General features: G+C 42.5%; 1 protein-coding gene across 4 annotated transcripts in view; it reads right to left on the bottom strand.

Annotated features, from left to right (window-relative positions):
* Positions 1–24,472, bottom strand: part of XYLT1 (xylosyltransferase 1) — a 175,607-nt gene that overhangs the window by 113,682 nt on the left and 37,453 nt on the right. For 2 of the 4 annotated variants that reach the window (XM_064390643.1, XM_064390644.1), the window contains exon 2: positions 18,307–18,345. The exons of the other annotated variants lie outside the window; for them this stretch is intronic. In XM_064390643.1, the coding sequence (XP_064246713.1) occupies positions 18,307–18,345 (39 nt within the window). The remainder of the gene's footprint in view (positions 1–18,306; positions 18,346–24,472) is intronic. 4 annotated transcript variants of the gene reach the window in all.

The raw sequence follows: 24,472 nt of genomic DNA, 5'->3' as shown, positions 1-24,472 counted from the left end.
ACCTACCTTCAAATTCTCTGCCCATTTTTAGCACAACCAGTAGGATCAGGAGTAACTGAGCTCACTAACTCTCCCAATTTTTTTTTTCTGTTTTCAAGACATTTCCTGAAATATGAAGTTAAGGAAATGCTGCAACCATTTTTACTTCTAGAGAAATCAGAGACTGACAATGGAGGAAGGCAACTTAATAATTAACACAGCTCCACAAGGCTTTTGTGCAGAGAACTTCATATATTTGGCATGTAGTCCGCTAAGTCTGGGTTTTCTCTTATGGGAATTCAGAATGGTATGAACATACTGTCAGAAACAGTAAAAAAAAAAAAAAAAGTTGGTTCCATTTACTGTGATTACAGAGCTGGTGGAAAACATCCTGATCCCACAAGGCCTGTCTCAGTCACTGGTTCCAACACATTGCCAGAAATCACACACAAGAAACCTGACGGGTGCAGCAGGTCACACAATTACTGCAATCTCAAAATTCTCCTATTCTGAAATCCTCTGCTTTTATGTGTGGAGGCACTAACACTAGCCCAGCTTATTTATGCTGATCTAAAGAAATCTTTATGGGATTACACCTCAGCATCAATATAAATGGTCACCTAATTAACGCCTAGTTCAGCTTCTTCCTGTGACTGATGGAAAGCAGTAACTGCTTCTTGCAGAGAAACCAGACTTAATTCTCCAGCCTTTTCCATCTAATATTGATTCAATTCTTCTCATTTCAATACTTTAACTGGCCTAGACTGTTTAGTATCTCTTGCAGTGTAAGGAGGTGTCCCACTGCTGCCTACATTGATAAGACCTAGCTGTGTTCTGGCTCATAACAGCTTTAAGCTCTACATGAAATGAAACAGCAGCAGAATTCTGCTGGTAGGTTGTGCTGGTAGTGAGGTTCAACTGGACAGATGGGCTGTCTGGGGGAGAAATGGTCCTCTGCACCACAGCAAGTGCCACACATGTTGGAACTTATATTATACATATTTACAACCAGCCAGTATCATGAAAGACAATCATACATTTTTCCTAAATAGGCTAAGGTTTTGCACCACCCTGAAGAAAAAATACAAGAATCCATGAAAAACATGGAAAGATTGTGTCACCACTCTGTAGTATTTAACTTTCATCAGGCCTTCCCAGGTACAGACCTACCTCAGTGGATCAATTTTAATGCTGTTACTGCAAAGCAAAGAGTGAAATTATCACTAAATTGAATCTATCAAGTACTGCTCTTGATAGAACAAATGTGGTTATGTGTTTTTGAGGTCACTGGGATCACATATGGTTATTTCTTCTTTCTACTTTTAATCAGGTCTATAAAGTGGGAAAATTATAGATAGACTAATGAGAAGAAAAGGCATCTTTTTCTCTCCTTCCATATGTATATTACAGACAGAAAGAACAAGAGAGTTGTATAAAGCCAAGCCAGTTTAATCAGTGCTTGGCTCTGGGCAGTTTCACACTTCAGTAATATCCAGCTTCACAACACTGAGCACTGGCCCAGTGGCTTCCCCAAAAAGACTCAGTTGAGTGCATAGGTAGTTTTTGTTGTTCAAACACTGTATCTTCCAATGAATAATCTAATAAATACACTTAGATTTTAGTTGAGTTGTTTTCTCATTGGACAAATACCTGGTGTTTTTAGTGGTTTAACAGAACTGGATTTCTATTGTAAACCAGGATGAACTCTTTTGCAGTGCTATTCAAACAAAGCATCAGAAGTATTAATCTGACCCTTCTAAAATTTATGGCAAACACCTCAGGTAACCTCAAAGAATTTAATAAAATAATTGCAGTTTCTTTCAGTTTCATTGACAAGAAAATGATAATTTTTAATACTTGCAAACTAGAGTAACTTTGATACACACCGAGTAATCCAATGCAGACATAAACTCACTTCTGTTCTTTCATCAGCTTACCCATACTTTACAATTGTGTTCCTACAAGTTTAGTTTGATTGATCTTAATTTTTTTTGTTCCAAGCACTGGGTTTAGGCTCTGGAAATATGGGTTTAGGTGCAACAAAACCTTCTTTCTCTACTCTCATAATGAGGACAACATTACCTTACTTCATGGGACTTGACAAGAACAAACTCCCCAAGCCCTAGAGCATTGCTGGGTGTATGCCTAGAGGAAGCCTCTCCCAGCTCTGTGCCACAGCTGCACTCTGACAGCCAAAACCTGAGCCCATGCTGCCAGTTCTGCTGGTGACGCTGGAGCACAGAGGGTCTGAAATGTCAGCAGAAGACATTAAAGCTTGTATCAACTACTTTATAAAAACATAGCACCAGCCAAAATATTCACATTTCCACAGTCTGTGACTACAACCATTACTATAGCAATCACATTCCTCCAGAAGTGCTCATTTTACACTCACAAATGCTCACTTTAGACTGCATGACCTCACTTAAATCTGCATTTTTCAAGAGCATTATTCCTACTTTTCCCACATGCATTGAAACTTGAAGCCAAATTTACAAAGGTATTTAGGGACTTTGCAGTAATAATTGGTACTTTAGCAGGTAGCTCAAACCATCAAAGCAGGCATGGGAAATATACTTCTATGTCATTAAATACTTTTCCTGTATTTTTACATGTCTGTGTATCATAATCCATTGTGAAACAGATCTAACACATATGCTTGTGCAGAAATATTCTTTGCAAAGTGAATTTCACCACTGCAGAGGAGCTTTGAACCTCAGAGTAAAAACCACTGCTAAATTTAAGATTAAAAACATGTCTCTTTGGGGAATATTCTGCAACTGTCCATATCTAACAATGTAACTGTTTTGCACAGGGGTAAAAAAGACCCTCTCCTTAAAACTGGATGGGCACTAAACCTAGGGGCAGCAAAGATTATTGTCAAGCTTGTATCAGAGCTTCACACAGGAGAGAGCCTCTGCAAGATCCCCAAAGGCTTCTCTGCAAGAGATTGTTATTCTGGTGTTTTCCCCAAAACTGGGCAGTAAAACTATCCCAGAAGAATGGTTATAAACCAACTTTACAAAGCAATCTGCACTTCATGGTAACTGCTCTTTATCATTTTCCAATCAACACTAGTTGGCTTCTAATTGATTTTATATTATGTCCCTTACCAGAAGTAAGAATATTGTGTTTACTAGGGCAGCACAAAGAGGGCAGGCCTATTCTTACTGCTGTATTTAATGCTGCTGCTAATCATGGAGATTAGACTGAAACAATTACAACAGCTAATTAAAGAACAATGCGGTTTTTGGCATCTTTTCTCAGACAGCACTACTGGGAATTCCTAACTCAGGCAAAGCAGGGATAATTAAAAATCGAGCTCTGGTTTCCCCTGCACTGGCAGCTGGATCACGCTGATTAAACTGCAAATAAAACACATGAAACCAACACTTTGTAGTGTATCCAATTTCACTTAAAAGGGTCTTTAAACTGAATCATAAACAGAGAAACAGTGCACAACAAATTATTTAGCTGAAGCTGGATATAGTCTTCACTGCAGTTGCTTCACAGCTCGCTGTCTCTGGCACAGAGCATGGGACACTCATTAGTGCAGGGCCTGGTGAGCCACTTGAATCATCCATGGCCCTTCCAAAGGCAGCAATGCTCAAAACATCACACTAGAAGCCACTGAGCTCAATCAAACACCACCACAAATATTTGGAAGACCCCTGTGGAAGATGCAGAATTGCACCCAGTGACACTCAGGTGTCACTGAAGAGTAAGAGAGGGCTAAAACCCCTTCCAGCGAGACTCTGGAGGGTGGAGAGGTGCTGAAGAGCAGCTGGTTTGTGACAGCTACAAGTTCAAGACAAACTTGCAGAAATGTCAGTAGAATTAGCTTTGTTCAAGATGATCTGATGCTCTGCTGTAAGACACCATGGGCAGAAGAGCAGCCAGAATATCCCTTTGTCCTGCTCAGATCTCAGCACCACCTGGGCTCAACATGCAGTGACCCAGAGACAGCTTAACTTTGTTACAATGACAATAAAAAAAATAACCTTTACTCTTGGCTAGTGTTTGCCTGTATACTTTTGAGTCACACAAGAGCAGTAAGAACACAAACAAACCCCAAGAATAAGACATGAAAGCTAATGCAAAAAAACCCAAATTACTTGCCTTAAGCTTGTTTGGGTGTTTAAAAATCTGCCTGAAGGTTGTTACTGTGCTCTCTGGACAAGTACTTAGTGCTCTGTTAAATAACAAGGGAATCTTGTTAAAATTTTTTAGCTAATGCCAAGAAATTTTGTATTCATGCAGCTCTGTGGAGAAACATCAGTATTACCTCATTTTCACTGGGCATATCGCATATGAATTTGATACTGGTACAACTCAGCTACCCTGAGTCTGTAAACCAGCAAGTGCACCACCTTCCTTCAAAAGCATAACTATTTTTAGCTTTATATATTAAGTAAATATATTTAACAGCAACAAATAATAATAAAAAACAGGGAGGCTGCACTTGGCACATGCAATACCTGCACTAAAGCAAAGTGCTTAAGGGACAGGGTGCTGATGCCAGCAGATGCAGAGGAAGACATATAACTAAAGGGAAGTTTTCTAAGACAAGGCCCTTTTAAGTTTTTGGTAAACATTTGAGAGTTTGGGCTACAGGACAGAAAATCTGCTACAGAAAAGGATTAGAGACCAAAGGGGGAAATACATTGTTTTCTACCTACCTACCTACATATGGTGAACAGATTACACAGCAGTCCTGCTTTAGCCACATGCCATGGGAACAGTTTGGAAGGCTGGCTCAGAGTTAATTAAGAATAAAATTATGCTAAAGGTCCTTGTGGAAAAAGCCCAGTTAGCACAGTGGTACTTCAGAGGAAACGCTCAGCTGCTCAAGAAACAACCAGCCTGGGCACAGAGGTGTTACAGACATTGGGCTGGCTTTTAACAGGAAAACACCAGTGGGGAACATCTCCTGTGAGCCCTGCCTTGCCCTCTGCCACCAGGGAATTGGCCTGGCCAGTGCAGCTGGACACTGCCAGCCTGTGCAGCTGGACACTGCCTGCCCTGTGCAGCTGGACACTGCCAGCCTGTGCAGCTGGACACTGCCTGTACAGCTGGACACTGCCTGCCCTGTACAGCTGGACACTGCCTGCCCTGTGCTGCTGGACACTGCCCAGTGCAGCGGGACACTGCCTGGGCAGCTGGACACTGCCTGGCCAGTGCAGCTGGACACTGCCTGTACAACTGGACACTGCCTGTACAGCTGGACACTGCCTGCCCTGTGCAGCTGGACACTGCCTGTGCAGCTGGACACTGCCTGCCCTGTGCAGCTGGACACTGCCTGCCCTGTGCAGCTGGACACTGCCTGCCCTGTGCAGCTCACTGCTAGCCCAGGGTCAGCTCTCTGAGCAGAGGCAGACAGGTACACATGTGAACAACCACAGCCCTGCCTCAGCTTAGTGTAGGAATTTGGTGACATTTCAAAGCTCACAGAGGATTTTCAGAACCTGAACTCTGGAGACCTCAGAGATTCCACTGAGGCTTCACATCTATTTCACCCAGAGTCAGCCTGAACTGCCACCTTTTATTCTCTTCATTACCTCAGACAGAGTAATTTTTGCATTTCCCTCGATTTCATTAACCTTATTAACCTAAGAAAAACTTCAAAAATCATTTTAGCAGCCTGAACTGCCTAGAAATTAATGGCAGGAAGCAGAAAAAGACAACATCACCCTGACAAAGGGCTGCAAGGAGAAGTGGCTGTTGAACATCAGTAAAAGGAGAGAAGAACCAAAAAGACAAATAAAGAAACTTAGTGCCCTGGATGGCAACTTGCAGTGTGGTCTTGAAGGTTTCTCCTCCACCTGATCAAAGAGTGACTGATGAGGACTGTGCTGATTCCTTTTTGTCCACTTTCTTCCTTAGATGCACATATGCTTTATTACAGGGACACAAGATACTCTTTATTTTAAGCTATTTGTTATTTCCTATTACTTTTGTTAGTCTCTGGTAACACATAGAAGAAGTTTATACTGGAGAAACAGCTTTCATATTTTTCTCTGAAATTACAGGTTGTTCTCAATCCCTGAGATGATATCTTATGCTTAAATGAAATTTTGGCAAAGAAAAGCAAAGCACTTTACAGCTATCCTTCTCCATCTAGTACCATTATGTCTTTATATACCTGTGTAAAAGCAAGCTATGCAAATTTTCCTAAAAATAATGATGCTAGTGTAATTGTTCTTTCTAGGCTACGTTCCAAAACCAATTTTAAACTTGAAAAAACCATGAAAGTGGGATAGCTGGAAAAAAATACTTTGTTTTTTACTTAATAATAAATGCTTGAAAGGATCACAGCATTTTATAAGGTCATATGTAACACCAGTTATGACACCACAGTAATGCATTATTCAGTGCCAGCAAAGAATATAAATCCTTGTAATGTACATGGGTGAAATGTGGTTTAATTCTTATTATCCTTTGGCTTTGACTCAAAGTTCCTGCTGAGCGTTATAATGTTTAGATGATGCAAATTCCCTGAGATGCTTTAATTAAAGCTGCAATGTAAGACTTTGCCTCTGGCTGTTGGTCACAGTACCTGGCACTTCCATTTCCAGAGGTACCACTCACCAGGCTCCTCTGCCCAGCCTGAGCTTGGGCCCCCAGTGAAATGGGCATTTCTGGTACTGGGGCACACTGGTGCTACTGCATGGCTGAGGTTTATCAGAAAAACATGACAACTAGGAGGCCGAGAAAATAAAATTCTTGCTCCAACCTCTCATTTTTTAACAAGGAATTTCTCTGGGGGACTATATGGATGTTTAAGGCCAAGAGTTTGCAGCACACATGCTGCTTCTCAACACCATGCATTGCCACTGCGCTCCAAACACTGGTAAAGAAAAGACTTGTGGAACTTGTATTCCCTGGTGACTGCCATAACTCTCTCCTGCTCAGCAGCAGGGCAAACCCCTGAACCTCTAGGACCTCTCTTGTATGTGCATGCACAACACAGCACCGGGCATAAGGAGTATCTTCTGCTCACCTTTTATGAAAATATCAAAAGACACGGTTTTGTTTTGAAGTGAAAAACACCTCAGATCTCTAAACCCTACAACTGCCAAGAAAAGCTTTTCCTACTCAGCTCTGTGGGACTCTCATTCACAGGCAAGGACAGCTGGATGCCTTCAAGCAGTCTGGCAAACACCCTTCAGCATTTTTAGGAACTTCACTCTGTCTTTGCACAGCATTTGCACTCCTGTGAATGTGACCAGCCTAATGGATCCTTCTCTGCTATTGAATGCTGAAGCAGGCATTTTAAATGCAGTTGTTCACATTTGTTGACTCAAAGTGTACCCATCCTGGAAATTCACCACCTTTCAGCATTACTGCCAATAAATAATTAAAAAGCCTATTAAGACAGCAAAAGGCAATTCACTGAAATTATAAGCAAATATTTTTGCATCAGGGCCCAGACTTGGGGAAACACTTAAACAGCACCTTCAATCCAAAGCAAGTGAGCATTCACATTGGTGCAACAGCCTGACTTGCAAGTCTTGTGTTTACTGAGTAAGAGCTATTACTCAGCTCTGCAAATTACTTTCTCTTGTGGAAACATACAGTTATTCAAGATTTCAAAATATCTAGCAAAACCAACAGTTTCATAAGTAGAAAGACAAGTCTGATTTCAGCCTAAGTCCTGTAATTTTGAATCTGGATAGAAAAAGCAAATAGTACTGACAGAATTTAGCCTCCACTGTATTTTTTTCAGGCAACAAAATACTTAAGTTATTCAGAGACACACAATATCACAAAGGCAGACAATAATGGAAATAAGGACATCAAGAAAGTATTCTACTGCAGGCAGCATATTTGCAAATATTACTGGAACAGAATTAACTGCCACAGAGGGAACACAGGCATTAGACACAAGGAATCTCAGTTTGAACAACATTCAGAAAATGGGACACATCAAACCAAAAGTTAAATTCTAATTAAGAACATGAAACCTAGGAGGAAAAGCATATGCTGTCAGAGCCACAGCAGTTACATCAGGTGGTGACAAGGGAGGAAAATCTGAAGAGGAACAGGGATACTTAAAGAAACAAAAAAGCCTCTTTTGGGAACAGAGCATCCCTGCCAGACAGCACATGTGTCTGGCAGCACACCTTGGCAGACAGGCAAGCCCTGCTGACCCTCTAGAGTTTGAATTTCCCAGGATGACCTTCCCTAGCTTTCTAATTCTGTATTTTCATGACCAGCTGAGATGATGGGCACAAGGGGCAGGAGAGGGTTTGATGATCCCAATGAAAATTAAAATTACCAGCTGGGACACCACTGGTCTTTGACTGACTGCAATGCCTACTCTCCCACTCAACAAATGGATGAATGCCATTTTTCTGAATTATGCCAATATTTGGATTGGCGTTGGATGGATCTCACAGGCTCAGACAGCTGCTTCAGGAGCATTTGCAAGGAAATTATGCTTTTGAAAATACACAACCTATTCCTGGGGTTGAACGGATTAGCTCAAGATGTAGGACTGTCTACTGTGGAAAGTCATTTAAGCTAAAACAGAGCAAGAATTCACCTTGGACCAACAATTTTTGATTAACTTCCTTTGCTGGCAAGCTTAGTGTAAACTAGGCACTATGCCAAAGCCTCCCAATCCACTCTGGAGCAAATGCAATTTGAAATGCTGCTCTCATCTTTTAACAGCATGGACTTCAGGGTGAATTTTCAGGTAATGGTCAGAAGTGGCACAGACCTATGGATCAGTCATGATACTGGCACTTTGTGTAACAATAAATCAAACCAGGTCTTTACTAACTTCCTTCAGTGCAGAGTAAAGGAGGAGCTTCCAAACCAGTGTGTGCATCATGGTGTATGGTCTGCAAGGAAAAACTGTCACTTCTGTGCTGGAACCACAATTCATCAAAACCATCAATGTTTAGTACAAGCTAGAACAGTCAGAAATTTATGTTAAATATATTTTTAAATATAGTACATACCCAGACCCAATCCCTAAATGTCTTTAACATGAATAAATGTGCACACCCCTGGATTCACAGGCACCACACCAGCTCCACCAACTCTGCAGAAGTTGCTTGGTGTTTTGCTGTGACTTCTGTGGCATCCTCCAGGCAATGGACACAACCTGGGTTTCCACCTTCTGGCACCACAAGAAACAGATACATGCCAGAAACCTGTTTGTCACGGAGATGGGAGCCAGTGACTTCATCAAATCTGCAGGCTACTCACACATCTCCTGTACACAGCTCCTCACAGTCACTACTGCTGAGTATGAACCATAACAAGAGTTTCATTTGAGTTTTAGCTTCTCTGAAGCTTTTGGGCTTTCCAAGTCCATCAGTTTGCCTCAGGCCAGCTGGAGCCATGCTGGGATTTGCAGCCTTCCTGCAGGAAAGCCAGAGGAGCTCTGCCCAGCAAACATGCACCCACTGAAACCACACAGACCTCCCCAGCTGCAACTGGAGCAGCTCCTCCTGCACAGCACAACCTGCATCTGTCAGGGACCTTTTAAATAAAAACGCTGAACTAAATAGTTTCCTTATGAATGGCCAAGTTTTACGAGTGCTAAATCTCCCCCACAAACACCAATTCACTGACAGGAGCAGCGCTGGCACATCATCAGCACTTTCTGTGCCAGGCTACCCAACCACCCCAGGACCAGGAGAGCCAGGAAGGGACTCCTGCACTGGGTGGCACAAGAAATCTGGAGCAGGGACCTGTGCAACTTAAGCTCCACATCTGAATTTAAAAACAAGATAAAAAACGTCAACAGTTTTATGTTTGTCAGTTTTGAAAGGCTGGGCTATAAAGAACACCAACCTATTCAAAAAGAGAGAAAAAAAAAAGAATGTTAAGAATATGTCAGTTTGATGCCTAAAATAAAAAGGTAATGACCTCCACTTACAAGACATTTCTTGTTTTCATAGGCAAAGGAACAGCCAGCACACCTTGAGAAAAGGTTACCAAAAGGCTGACTTGGCGCCTCATTTGTTATTTAAACTGTCTTTTGCCCTTAAAAAACCAACAAACCAGCTATTAGCCAAGGCTAACTCTTTGACCTTTGTAAGACACTGTGTTCAGCTAGGAAGTACGGTGATAACAGTGCCAACACAAGTTCAAAGCTGAGCTGCCAGAAAGGTGCTCTGTAAGCAGCGATCAAACATCACTTGTTTCCTGCTTACTAAGAAACCAAACACTGCTGAAGACCACAACCAAATTAGCATCTAGATAATTTGTAAATAATTAACTTAGTGTCATTTTATAGACACTAAGTGCTTGCTCTTCTAATATCATTATTTAATTGTCAGCATTTATTAAAAATATTTTGTTTGCTGTACGTAAATGCAAACATTAGAAGACAGTCAAAAGCAATTAGAAATGTAGGTAGCATTTACTACATAGGATAAAGTACAATTAAATGCTAAAAGACACAGGAACAAAGAAATAATAATAATTCTTTCTGGTTCCTGTGGAGTCATGGAATAACACGTATAATAAATTGTATTACACATAAGCAGCGAGATGAAAACGATTTCAGGTTTACAATTGTTTTACAGCTGACTCTCTAAGTAGAGCAAGGAGCTCATCAAACCTGCTTGTAGCAAAACCTTTCTTGGAAGCTCCACTTCAAGCTTGGCCTTACGAATTATTAACCCATTACCAATGGCAGTCCCTGGCACTTGCTACCTAACAGAAGGCACCACCACAGGCTCCCCAGTCTTAAAACTGCTGATTTTTTCCTCCAGTTGAGCAGCACATGAAGTAGAGGAACAGTCCTGCAATAAGGGGCAGGGAACTGACCTGTCCTGCAAGGGACAGCATGGCTTGCACTCTCCAAAGTCTCAGTGCCCACTTGTGGGGCACAGGGCAGCGTGGCCAGGCCACCCTGGGATTGAGTCACAGAGGGGTTGTGCCATCCCAGCCCCATCTCTGGGGCTCCCACTTCTCAGGCAAGAGCTCCCCACCAGAGGAAATCCAGCCTTTTCACAGACAGAAGAAACCCTGGCTGTGTTTGGTTTTGTTTTGCTCTGAGGATATAAGCAATGCTTTGGGGTGATGGGCTGTGAATGCCAAACACGGCAGAGGCACACTGGCTCTGCTGGTGTGAGAGGCACCACTCTCCCAACCTCGGTATTTTTGCTGCGTGACAGATTTTGCTAATCCTGTTCTGAGGCTGACAGCTCTCTACACACACACAATGCACTGAGCTCAGGCAGTAATGCAGGCTCTGGCTGGAGCTTTGAAAGGCAAGCCTCAGATTCAGATGCTCTGACAATTACTGGACACAACTTCCAAGAGCTCATACAGCCTTATCTAATGCATGGCTTGCTGTGGCTGGAAATACAACTGATAGAGGAGGGCAAGGCTGCCTGTGTCACTGGATGGGATGGTGCACAGCCAGGGCTGTCCCTGTCATCACAACTGGGATGCCAAAGGTGCTGAAGGGGAGGGGGAGTAGCTGGTGGATGTGGGACCTGTCATTTCTACTGCAGAAGTCACCTGTTTGGCCTGGGCCAGCACAAGATTTTCAGCAATGGAAACGAACCACACATTTCCCACCAGTATACTAACAAGGGGCCACACCAGCAAGTCACAATTTTGATTTATTTTTCCTGAAGAGGAAATACAGGGAGTATTTCAAGTAACCCAAGATTATTAGCTTCCATCCTTAATTTCCCATGGAAACATATTTTCAGACAAATTTTGTCACTTCCACAAATATCCAGCTAGCAGCTTTGGGAGTGACAATTGACAGACTGCCCACTGCCTCATCATCGTCATCAACTGTGGCAATAAACACTGTTGTAAGGCAAAACAATCAAACATTTGTGTCTTTTTCTTTTAAATCTTGCTTTGGCTTCAGCACTACAGCCCATCCAGTTGCAGTCATTTTCCCAACCAGAAGCCAGGAGCAGGTAACACAGAGCTTGGTATCTCTGTGGGATTTACCAGCTACTGATAGATTTTACTCGGCCTACAGCCCAGTTAATTCCCCACCAAGGGATACTGGGGAGCTCTGCCAGTGAGCCAGACTCCAGGGACTGCACAGCTACATCAACAGGGCTGCAAAATGAGGCAGAGGAGGAGGAAGGAGAATGTGAAAAATGTCTGCGTGATCTGTGCAGCAGCCAGATCACACAGGCAGGTGAGCCAAAGAATCTTCCACATAACTCATCCCTCTCCTGTGCACTGGGAACAAGAGCTCCAGGAGTGGTTCTCCCTGGGCTGGGGGCTCCAGGACTCAAGGGAGGGACAATTACAGAAACAGAAACAAATCTCAGTGTGTTACATGGAAGTGGGCACAGCCACTTCAAAGCTGCCCTGGCTACAAAATTATTGTAACTAGATCTGGAAACTGCGGCATGTAAAACACAGCTGTGCACGTCTATATTTATCCAATTATTATCTGATTGTTTGTAAGACATTCCTAGTGCATTTTTATTTTCTGTGCTGTGCTTCGCCATCCCAATAATGGAATCAACACTTTAAATCACTTTGCTATGCAAAAGCTATTTATGCCACTGAGGTCCATTCCCAGCATAACCTGAGGAAAATTGCAGGAGTGTGTGTGGTGGGGGGAAAAAGCAGCATCACAAAAGCCTTTTCAGCTGTGTTCAGCTGTAGCTATTACAGAAAATGAAATAAAACACAAACAGACCCCACATTTCAGTACCACTTCAAACCAACCCCAGAGTGAAATGCATCCCAGATAGTTTTCAAGAAATGCTGTGGAGAATACAGAGGGTAATGTGAACCAGGTCGCCTGCACACAGCTTTTTGTCCTGCCTGCTGCACAACCTTCACCCTGCAAGTCAACTCACATTTTCCTCACTGGGTGCCTGTGATTCAGCATGCTCTGCAACGTTAGCAGGGGATGAATGGGACCCACCCAACACAGGATGGAAAATAACAGGTGAGCTCTTGTTTTGATGGTCTGACAGCAAGTGACACACAGGAAAAAGGAAACAGCACTAAAATCCTTTACAGCCCTCACTTCAACACTGCAACTGTTACAAATATATATTGTATTTGCAATCAGTGAGATATGAAGTATTTCTTTATTCCTAGATATATTTATCAGAACAATTTCCACATTTATTTCACTCAAAGAAATGAAACAGATACCCAAGCATTCAATTAGTCTCCAAATATTTTTGTTAGTACAACTATTTGCTATGAGCAAAGATATGCCTTAGAGCTTTATTTAAGCAATTAGCCAGACCTCATGCTACCAAATATGAATATTTTATGTTTTATCTCCACAACCATTACTCTGAAAAAAATCAAGATTTTTCCTGTTCTGTGATGTTACTTGAAGTGCAGAGTGTAACAGCATAGAACAGCTTTACAGTACAGCAGAAACAGAATCAGAACTACACATTTGGTTCTGAGAGCAATTGATTATAATTAATAATTATAATTAATTATAATTTAGATACTTTATAATTTATCTTTCCCTTTTGCCAATTTGCCCTATACAATAAAAACAGGCAAGCACAGAACTCAATTTCCTTTCCTTCACCAAACTTAGCTATTGCTGCTAAGCATTTTGAATGCAGTACAAATTACAAGGGTACTGCTGGAAAATACCACAATTTCCCTACTTTTTTAAAATAATACCTTAAAAGCATAAGGCTTTGGTAGGTGCACTGCTAAAAATATTCATAACTAAAGACAACTTAAGAACATTTCATATTCCTGAAGCTTCATCATGCTTGAATGGACTTAGGGACAATTAAAACTTGCCCATTTATAGAAAAGACAAGGATGTTTTATCAAATAAGCATACAGAAGGGGCAGACAAGGCACTGGACAGCTCAGGAACGCTTCTGGGAACAAAAAGAAATCCAACCTCGAGCTGACATGCAGAGAATACAAGCTGTAGTTCAGGCTTAATTAAATGAGAACAAGGATGCTTAGCAAGCTGTGCTGCAGGGTTCAGGTGAGAGTAGAAAATACCCTCTGTCCATCACACAAGTTCCCTTCTGCATGTGCTGGCTCTGGGAAGTTTGCCCAGGCTGCAGCTCTCACAGAGGAGATTTCATTCTCAGCCCTGTCCAAGGGACAGCTTTTACAAGCACCAAGCAGACTGAAAACATGCTGAAAATATCAAACACCCTGCAAAGAACAAGAGAAAGGAATTACATTATTACAAGCACCCAGGTCACTGTGAGCTGACAGGTGCTTTTTTTTCTTACATAAATTAGAAAGCTTTATGTAAGCCTATTTTTTTTTAACTTGATTTTTGAAAGAGGTTTTATATAAAATTCAAGCTTCCCAGCACTGGAAGAAGGTTTCCAACATGGTGTGTAGCCTTTTCATGCAACAGACTGTTGCAAAGAAATCCAGTGGCCTTCAATGCCAGACTTCTCAGTTTGTTCATAGTGTGCAAGTTCAAAGCCATTAAGTGCTTCCACCCTGTGTCCATGGCTGAATCCCAAACAAGGATTGTAGGTAACAAAAGTTACACAGAGTGTAACTTTTAAAACCTCCCAAAATACTGCATGAGATTGCACCTCAGTATCTTCAATGCAAATAATACCCAGTTAATGCTGCAGGCAATTTTCCACCTGTATCCAAAAGGGACACACTCAGCAGATACATTTGAAGATGTATTCCCCTTGTAATACCTAAACTCTTTCCTGTGTGATTTAACAATGGGGACATTTCTAGCCACTGTGTTTCTGGGCTTATCTTTGCCAAAATCAGTGTATCTGATTATTAGAGAACAGCAGCTCAGCAATTTGATTGCAGTGGATGCTTCTATGGGGATTGCTTTATGAAGATTTCAGAAGGAAGCTCATGAATTCTACTTGTATTTTCATGCTCCTCAGCAGGAAGGAAAACGTGCTGTTTCCTCTTCATTTTGACAGCTGAGTGCAAGATCCTCAATTACTGTGTGCACAGTCACCACCAGAAATTGCAGAATTTTCCCCAGTGGCCATGTCCCCTTAGACAGGTCAGCCCTTTACTTGCCTTGGCACATCACGAACTGGCATGGATCCCTCCTCACCCCCCAAACTAATGCTTTGGAAGAAAAATATTTATCTGCATTCTGAAAAGCAATTACCCTGGAAGTTTTCTTTATCTTCACAACAGCATCCCATCACACAGCTTGTAACAGGCACAAAGCCCTGGCTTTGGAAAGACAGCAAGAACCACCTCTAACCCAAAGGCAATAACAAACTCCACTGCTCCAAGGGAATGGAAAACCAGGCCAAAATTTATCTCTGGGCTAACTGCTGCTAAAGCTGTCCCATTTGGCTCCTGTTATTTCTGTGAAAGGAGGATGGGAAGTGCAAAATGGAAACAGCCACAATCTCATTAGTGGAGATAACTTCTGAAATCATGAGAAAAGGAGTCACAAACAGTCACAGCTGCTTCAGATGTAATGGATAAACAGGTAAGCCGCTGAAAACAGCTTTCATTCTCTTTTTGTTTGCTTCATCCCAGAGTTTGCTCAGTTTCTCTTTGTGTGATAGTGCAGGCAAACATGCCTGAGCCCTCCAAAAGAATCCTGATGTGACCTTATCAAACACCTCAGGGGTGTCTGGATTTGGCATTAGCCCACAGTGAGATTTAGAGATAGGAAATGGGAGGCTTGTTTTTAAATGTTTTTTTTTTTCCAATTAAGACCAAGTTTCTGGGTTTTACCCTAGATGAGAATCATCTGCAACATACTGCAAATAAATTTGCCACTCCCTTGAACATAAGTGATTAAGTAGTTGTTAATCTGTTGCACCAAATTTAAAAATTACGCTATTCATGCTTTTTACACACCATTTAACAGGAGAAAACCTAAAGAATAGTTGTTTGTGAGCGATATAATCACACTTGGGGGAAAGAAAATCAAATGAGGAAGAATAGAAACTTATCTGACTGTATCAAGTTGTGACACACTGTCCCAGCACAGGCAGGTATAAGTGAATCACACTGATCCCCACTATATTGCTGTTTCATTAGCACAAGTGGTGTGATTTGGCAGGTCCAATTTGAACAAACTGCTTTGATAAGCCTCTAAAAGAGAGAACATGAGGGAATTGTGCATCTTTTCCTTGGAAAAACATCAGGGAGAACACTTGCTTAGCTCTCCAGTCAATACTTTCTTCAATTGCACACAAAGCAAAATATATCTTTATATGGGAGTTCAAAGAGATCTGCTGAGGCTGAGCACATTGGGAGAGTACCCACTCTCTCTTCAGAAGGCCACTTGCAGCTATACCTGTAAAATTTTCAACAGCTGTATGCCTGATTGAAAGACCAGGGAAAGGAGGGGAAATTATATGAAAAATTCATGAGAAGGCCTCAGAACACAGCATGGGTTTGAAATGTCAACATTCAAAATACCAACCCAACCAAGGCAAGACAGGAAACCAGAAGGCAGTGGAGAAAAACTCTCAAATGAGCTGATTCATGCCAGGATTGTGCAGGAAACCACCCAGCAGAGTAGCTGCTCACCAGTCTACTCAAATGAATGCAGTGCAATGCTCTGCTCCCATCTGCCCCCCAAAGAAAAAGGAGGAGAATAAAGCATAAAGGAAACTTCAGCAAATTTGGAGATTCTTTACTAGCCATAGGAGCTAACATCCTGTTCAAGTCTGTGAAATGTTAAAGCTGCTGATGCTATTCTTCTCAAAGTGCTTTTTCACAGCAGAGAAAACAGAGACACTTGCAGCTAAGACTGTTAATTTCTTAGTCAGGATGTAAACCATGAACTTCCACTGTTCATCTGAATGCTTTTGACCACTTCAGGTAAAGAGAAATACACCCCTAGAAACCAAAGTTGCACCCTGACCTTCAGCTGAGAAGTTCCTCCAGATGTAATTCTGCCTCTCACAGAGAGACACTGTTCCTTCCCCACTCCAGGACAGCTTCTGGTCTCAGCCCTGCATGTGAGCAGCCCCCAGCCTACAACACTTTGGGACATAAGTGCATTGCCTGTATGAAGTTTTGACTCTCCTGATCTATTTCAACATCAGAAGAAATCAGCTTTCTACAGAAAATGGCTTCAGAAGCAGATGTGGCTTTCAGTAACACTGACAGAAATACCAGTACATAAGAGGATACACTTAATTTCTACCCTTGTTATTCATTAAATAATGAATCTCTGCCATCCCTGACCACAACAATATTAAGGTCCTTTGAAAATACAGAAACTTTGGGACTGGCAGTCTTGCTGGGAGTCTCAGCAAGGAGCTAATGGGGCAGAAGAGGGAATGCCATTGAGGTCAGAGAGGATGCAGGCTGGCAGAGCAGGGTAAGGAGGAGGTCTGTGGGGCTGAAGGAAACCCCTCAGCCATAATTCACAGCAGCTGGAGCTGATGATCTTGTCACTTCCTTCTCCAAATGAAAAGTTCTCTTGCTCATATTCACATGTACATTCTCTCCCAGCACCTTCACTAACACAAACTCATGTTCTTACACTATTTCAAGTCAGTAATATTGTAAGTCTTCATTATTACTGTATATTTCTAGTTCAACAGCATGCACAGATCAGTACTTTATTACATACACTGTGTTTTGATACCACTTTCTAATGCCACTGTGTTGAACAAACTCTGTGTGATCCTTCCTTGCCAGTTTTGACTCACAAGGACTTGGCTCTGAAGTGAGGTCCATAAAATAGATGTAGTAGGCTTGTTGAAACAAATAGCAAAACAGTCAAAAGCTTTCTCTAGAGAAAGGCCAGCAGAAGACAAAGGTAGAAATATTTATGCAGTCACTCAGGGGCATTGGAAATGTGTTCTGAATAAACACTCATCTTCAGTATGCAAGTTCTATAGCCCTTGCTGTCTCCCAAAGATCAGCAAGAATGGAAATCAATGATGCTGCCTTGTTAGAAAACACAAATCAAAGCATCAGTGACTTTGTAAAATCCCTTCTGTCACTTTGACCTTCTGGTGCCAGGCAGCTCCACAGATTCATTACCTTTCATTGTAATGTCTAAAGAAAAAATCAGCAGCACAAGTGTTTGAGAGCAACACCAGCAGCAGGAATTGGAAAAAGGCTGGGAAGCAGAATATACAAAAAGAAATGAGAACACTGTGAAAGGATGCTCACTCTGCCTTGAGGAGTGTGTCCTCTCTTCCAACACAGACAAGTCAATTCTGCTGCTGCCCAGCTTCACACCAGGTCCTTCCTCACCCTCTGCACCTGCTGCTTCCTGCCAGGACGCTGCTTCTCTCCTTGCCCAGCCAGTCATGTCAGGAGCTACTGCTACACCTGCACCCTCTCCAGGGACACCACCAGTGTAAACACCATACATGTGGTGGGCAGCACCAGCCCAGGCCTCTCTTTCAGAGAATCTCTTGCCAGAAGTGTGTGGGGGGTAGTACTAACCTGGGTCTCCAAGCTGGTGTAGGGACTAGGAGGTTCAATCTACAAAGAGAGCAGACAGAAACAGCCATTACTCTGGAATAGTGGAAAAGAGGGTGTTCTGAGCTGTTATTGGCCTAAAGTAGTGCTATCAGGAACAAACACACCTGCTTGAACAAGGATGGCAGGATTTTTTTTCCTTTTAAGATTTACCACTTTTCCAGACATCTGGAAATCACTCAGAACTTACAGAATGTCTATAATATTTGGATGAGCAAAAAAAGTTGCAGTAACAGGAGTATACCAGAGGGCCATGTGCAGGCCCTCACATCTTTGATTTAATTCTCTTTTACAATTCTGTGATTACAGCTGACTGGTTTTAGATCACGCTAATATTTGACTGGTGCTGCTGTAATTTCAAGGCATTAAGACCTTTTCATAAAGATGATCAAGACTTGATGGTGAAAGGGTTGACCACATCCTTGGCAAAATTTTTCTTCTCAACAGCTGCAGTTAGCTGTGGTTATTTTGTTTTCCATTACATTTCTTCCTAATGAAAGCTTCTCTCCAGTTCTGCACATTATAATGCAAGTGCACTGCACATTTTCTGCAGTCTAGCATCTTCCTTGGTGTCAAAATCTGAACTCTTAGCTTAGCTTGGCCAGAGGATTCAAACCTCATTAAAGAACTTCTAAACACAAAAGCACAAAATCATCTGTTTATCCTGTTAATTAAAAGGTTAGCAAGAGATAATATCCCTGTAGGAAACTCCATCATTAGTGTTCTGGGATTAGCACTCAAGCAAAATCTTTAAAAGCACATCTTTTAAAGTATAAGGAACATTTAAAACCTCAGTCCTGCTGGTCCAGGTATTACTCTGCAAGGCCAGGCTCTCCACATCCTGTTTAATTGGAAAGCCTAACAGAGCGGAACCAGGTCAATGGTGCTCTCTCAAATCCATCTCATCTGTCTCAATTAGACACTTTTAGTTCAGAAAATTCTTATCTATCAGATTATCAGGCTCCTGAGACTAATTTTGAATTTAGAGCCATTGTGATTCTCACTTTGGCTAAATCACAGAACAGAATAAAAAAAAAAAAGTAGGCTTCCTCCAAGAAACTACATATCCTTTTTACTTTTAATTATGCCTATAAAGCAGCTTTTAACAATCAGTATAAATATACTAAAAAAACCCACAAGCTATCAATCCAGGAAAAAAATTTAAGGAGGAAATTGGCCTTGAAAGTCCTGACACATCTTTCCTCCACTCAGCAAGTCATGGGTCAGGCAGCACAGTGTGCACAGGTGAAAAAGCCCATGATTACCTCTCTCACACTGCTAACTTAGAACTGCCTGATGAAAGGTTACATTTAACACCAGAGCGCCATTATGACACAGATGTAGTAGATACTATCTGACAAGTGGCCAAATGACACCAAGAGTGGAAAGAAACTGAGAAACATCAATGAAATCCAAGTATCATGTCATCAGCTAAGCTAAAGGAGGAAAGAAATCATCTGAAGGTGAGAGATGACGTGAGAGGACTCTTGTCCTTGGACTGCCTTACTCTAAAACAAATGATGGCAACACTCACAGCTCGTCTCATCTAGACTTAGCTGGGATAAACTCATCCATTTTGCAGCTGGACTCTTGAGCAACGCTGGTTTGGTCACAACATTGTCCTCCATTGTGCCACTCACATTTATATCATAACAAGAGGATCACAACACTAGCAGGTGTGTGGGGCAGACAGAATACAAAGTGTGTTTAAATGCAAAAAGCAAAATACTACTGTAACAAAGAGCAGCTCAGCTGCACAGGCTCCCCTTTGGGAGATCATCTGGATTTTCTCAGTCGGTGCCAATTTGACTACAGACAAAAGCTTTTTCAACATGCACTGTTCACTTCCAAATGACAGTATTTCCATAAGAGGAAGTAGCTACTGTATATATAAAACATCCTGGAAAGATCCGGGGATTCCTGTAAGAGATAAGGCTTCAGACTATTTAAAAGCTAGACAAACAGTCCAATATTTCCTGAATAGAATGGATTTCTTATGTTAATTACTAATTTCCAAAGCTTCCTGGCCAATGAAAGCTGTAAATACAAACCAGGTTTTCAATGGCATTATTCACTAGGCATCAGCATGGGCCTGTGAGCTACAGTTTTTCCTGTTTATTTTCCCCCTCTTTATGGCTGTGGTGAGTTGTATTCACTTGTGCAGTCACCATTGTGCAGCATTGCAAGGGGGACTGTTTCATCATTAGAACAAACAACACTCAAATGTCACATTCACCTACAAATTATCTGAGAAAAAGCTTGGCTTTTATGGGCAAAAGTATGAACAATCCAGGTTAACTCCTTGTCCAGCTCACACTTTTTTGCACAATTGCTAGAGATGGTGATAGGGAAAAACCTAAACCTTTCTCCCAACTGCAGCTCAATGTACAACATTGCTGCACTCCCCTGACTGTGAAACAAAGAGATGTGGCTGGATTGTCCCTGGTGCCACCTCTGCCCTGCACAGAGGTGTTTTCTTTCACTCTGTTCCCAGCTGCTCACTCTACCTGTGCAGTTACAGGTACATTCAGAACAGCTCTTGGAGCCAACCTGAGGGTCCCCAAAACACAACTGCAGACAGTACCTCCCAATTCTCCTCTTTAAGCAAGGAAAGGATAAGGAATAATAAGGAAATTGAGGAATAATAAGGAAACTGAGGAGGACGAAGAAGATGGGAGGACATAAATACAGTCAAATTTGATTTTCAACAGCAAAAAATAGTTTTAAAATTCAAGCCCAAAGTCAGAAAGACTTTCACTCTTACTGCAGGAAGAAGCATCTTAAAATCATCTACCTATCACTAGTGCCAAATAAATGTCCTATTTTGGTAAATCCCAGAGCTCTCCTCCAGCTCCTGAGCATGGTTTGATGCACAGCTATGGATGACCATGTGCCCAGGAATAGCCCCACATGTGAGGGATGAGGGTACACACTTCTTTTTTAAAAGGTACAACCTTTGTGCTTTGTCCAACCTGCCTGCCCTCATTGATTATTAGTTGTTAACAAAAGGTAAGAGAGCAAATTATCACATGGAAACACCCAGGAAAAACATCAGAATAACTGGCACCATTCCAAGCAAAGTTTTGGTTGGTCTGTGCATGTTCCACTTTAATTCTAGCAGGTTTCAGCAGCCTGACACAGAACCACAAGAGCTGTGATAACTAAACCCCAGGGACAACAGCAATCATCCCATCTGAAATTTCAGACTGCCACTTTTCAAGTGCTGTGAATCATTAATCTCCAGTGCTTGTGATCAAATGAAATCTGTAGTGGGACTGGAGTGTAAACACTATGACAGTGCTGTATAAACAGCCTGACACATTGATCACCTTTAAAGACTGATCAGGGTAAGACTCTGTTTTCTATTGAAAGGTGACACTGAGAACAGCAACTCAGCTCTGGGGTTAGGCCACTGTGTCTTTCGTAACGGGTTAATGTCTCACTCCCACAAAGGAAATACACATTTTCAAATACTTTGTAACTTTCCCAAAACAAAACTAAAGGATAGGAAGGTTTGGAGGAACTGAGGTACAGAAAAATAAACCAAGTATTCCAAAGTCACATGGGAAATATGAGAGAAACCTGCGAGGTCCAGGACCTTGACCACAAGACATGCCTCTCCCCCATGCCACAAAAGGTGTTTTTCCAGCAGTTTCAAGAGACACCAGGTTTGACTATGGCAACTCCATCTTCTAATCACACATAACCTCAGCCTGGAAAGCCCAGGGCTTAGACTCCAGGTGCTGTTGGCTGCACTGGACCTGTTCCTGCAGACAAACCTCCTGCTCCTCCCATCACTTCTGGACTGCACACCTTTGGTACCAGTGCAGCTCTGTTTGGCTTTGATAGTGGGGCAGAAAGTTCAAAGGATTTTTTATACTTGATGACCAATTTTCACTAATTTCTAGTCACTTCTCTCCATCCCTGGAGGCAGCACAGATCAGTGTGTGGCTTGGCTCAAGGCAATGGCCCCCAGCTGCAGAGCCAGTCACAGGTGCCCTCAGCCCAGAACCTCAGCACTTGCATTGCAGGAGGTTTTCCAGGTTTTGTGCAGCTGGACCCTGAGACACACAGGGAAACTGGCTTCTAAAGTTCTTTTTTAGTTTTATTGATTTTTGTATGTCACTTTACAGCTGAATCAGTTCTTTCAGTCAGCTCATGCCACTAGGCAAAGAGAGCTGTGCTGGTGCAGCAGAGGTGGCCAGCAAAGGCAGGAGCAGGAGGATACCAAGGAAGAACAGCAGTTGGGACAGGATAAGAAGGCAAGTAGCAGTAACAAATGCCAGCACCAACACCAAATACTTCTTCCCATGAAACCACAGGTTCAGATAAAGATACGAAATATTCACCTAAAAGTGACATTTCACATGTTCTCTCCAATTGCTGTGCAGCCTGCAAAGCAGGACCATGGAACAGCAGCTCCCAGTGTGGGCAGTGCTGTTTTCACAATTTGCAGTTGAGGATTACAGCTATCCCAGGGCGCTGTCGCTTCGTCTCTTCTGCTGACTCATTTTATGACCCAGAGGTTTGTTAGCCTGCCAGCCTGTGGTTTTTATCCTACACTTGAATGTGGCTCAAAACCTTTGTTTACTCACAGAAACAAAAAGTAAAATGAAACAACAGGATCTGGAGGGACTGCCTGGACTGCCACTTCTCTGCATTTCTGCCACCTCTGCACCACTGAGGGGGAGCACAAGTCAGGTAACCTCCCACACACCCCAAGGATGGTGGTGACACCAGTGCCCTGGAGCAGCAGCCAGGGCACCAAGGCACAGAGTTTCCCTGCATACATGTTCCTGCAGTGAAACCCAGCCTCTAATTACAGGAAGTGTTCAGTAACCTTAATTGTAACCCTTAGCTACAAGTCACATTAACAGCTGCCTCTGCAGCACCAGCTATCTCACATGCTGACTTATTTGGGGAAGAGTGACTTCCCAGCAGTGCCAGTCCTGCCAGCTGGGGCACGAGCTGCAGGGCAAGGCACAGGAAATCCTGCAGTCACCCAGAAAATGGTCTTGCAGATCTGACTTTCACCACATTGCCCACCATCAGAAGCTGCACCAATGTCTGCAAAGAGTGAGCATTTCCAGGGTGGTCAGAGTGGAGTGCAGTGACAAGTTGTGGATGTGGAACAGCCCCAGTCAGAGGTGCTGGGTGGTCCTGCAGCTCCTGTGAGCTCGCGGGCCACCAGAGCGTGCAGAGTCTGCTCCAAACCACCGAGCTGCCCTCACTGCCAACAGCCTCAGTGGTGCACAGCTTAACCAACCTGCTCTTCAGCAGCAACATGAGCCCACGTGGCTTCTGCCAGCCCTTAATTTTGACAAATGAACTGTTTGTGTGGTCAAACTGCAGAACTGATCCTGACTAAACACAAACCGTTGGGTGAAAATGTATTTACTCAAGATCATTTTCTCAACTAGTTTGCTGAGAAGCTGCAAAGAATGGGAGGGCATCTTAATCCAGGACACCGACCACAATTTAAGATGTAGATCAGCTCCATAAAAGCATTGTCTTGGGCAACACCCCTGAGTATAAAATATAGGCTCTAGACAATCAAAACCCTCCCTCACATACAGGGCTACCCCACCACCTCTCCTCCCCTGTCTATCCCAACTCTGGATATTTTGCTACCAGAAACAACTGCAGCCTTTAATAGCTGATGGCTTTGGTACAAATTGTCCTTGGCTAGTAAAATAAACCTGTATAGCTCCTTCAAAGCAAAGAAACTGAGGGTCTGTGTCTTCTCCCAAATGAATAATCACATGCTTATCCAGAAGTGGAAGAGCAGCTCAGTTAAATCTAAGACCTGCTAGTTCCTTGCTTTTCAGTAAAGAAAACTGTTCTCTTCTCTGAAGGAGTTGTACAGAAGACTGTAGTCATTTACAGAACCTAAACTCCAGCAACACCTACTACTCCTTACTTACAATAACAGTCAGTGCCCAGAACTCCCTAATACCTCTATAAAAACCATTACCCAAAATAAATCCATACCATCTTACTGAACATTTAAGCCACACACTGAATCTTCTGTCTGTTACTGTTCCAGTTACAAATGAAGCTGGAATTATTCTTATCTTTGGTGTCTTTTACCACCTGAAAAGTATCTGTGCTGAGCAGTCAGCTCAGCACA

This window comes from Passer domesticus, chromosome 15 (genome assembly GCF_036417665.1).
Source record: "Passer domesticus isolate bPasDom1 chromosome 15, bPasDom1.hap1, whole genome shotgun sequence".
In the NCBI taxonomy this organism is placed as follows: domain Eukaryota; kingdom Metazoa; phylum Chordata; class Aves; order Passeriformes; family Passeridae; genus Passer; species Passer domesticus.
Note: the sequence above shows the minus strand (reverse complement) of the source record. Positions and strands in the feature narration are given on the sequence as shown.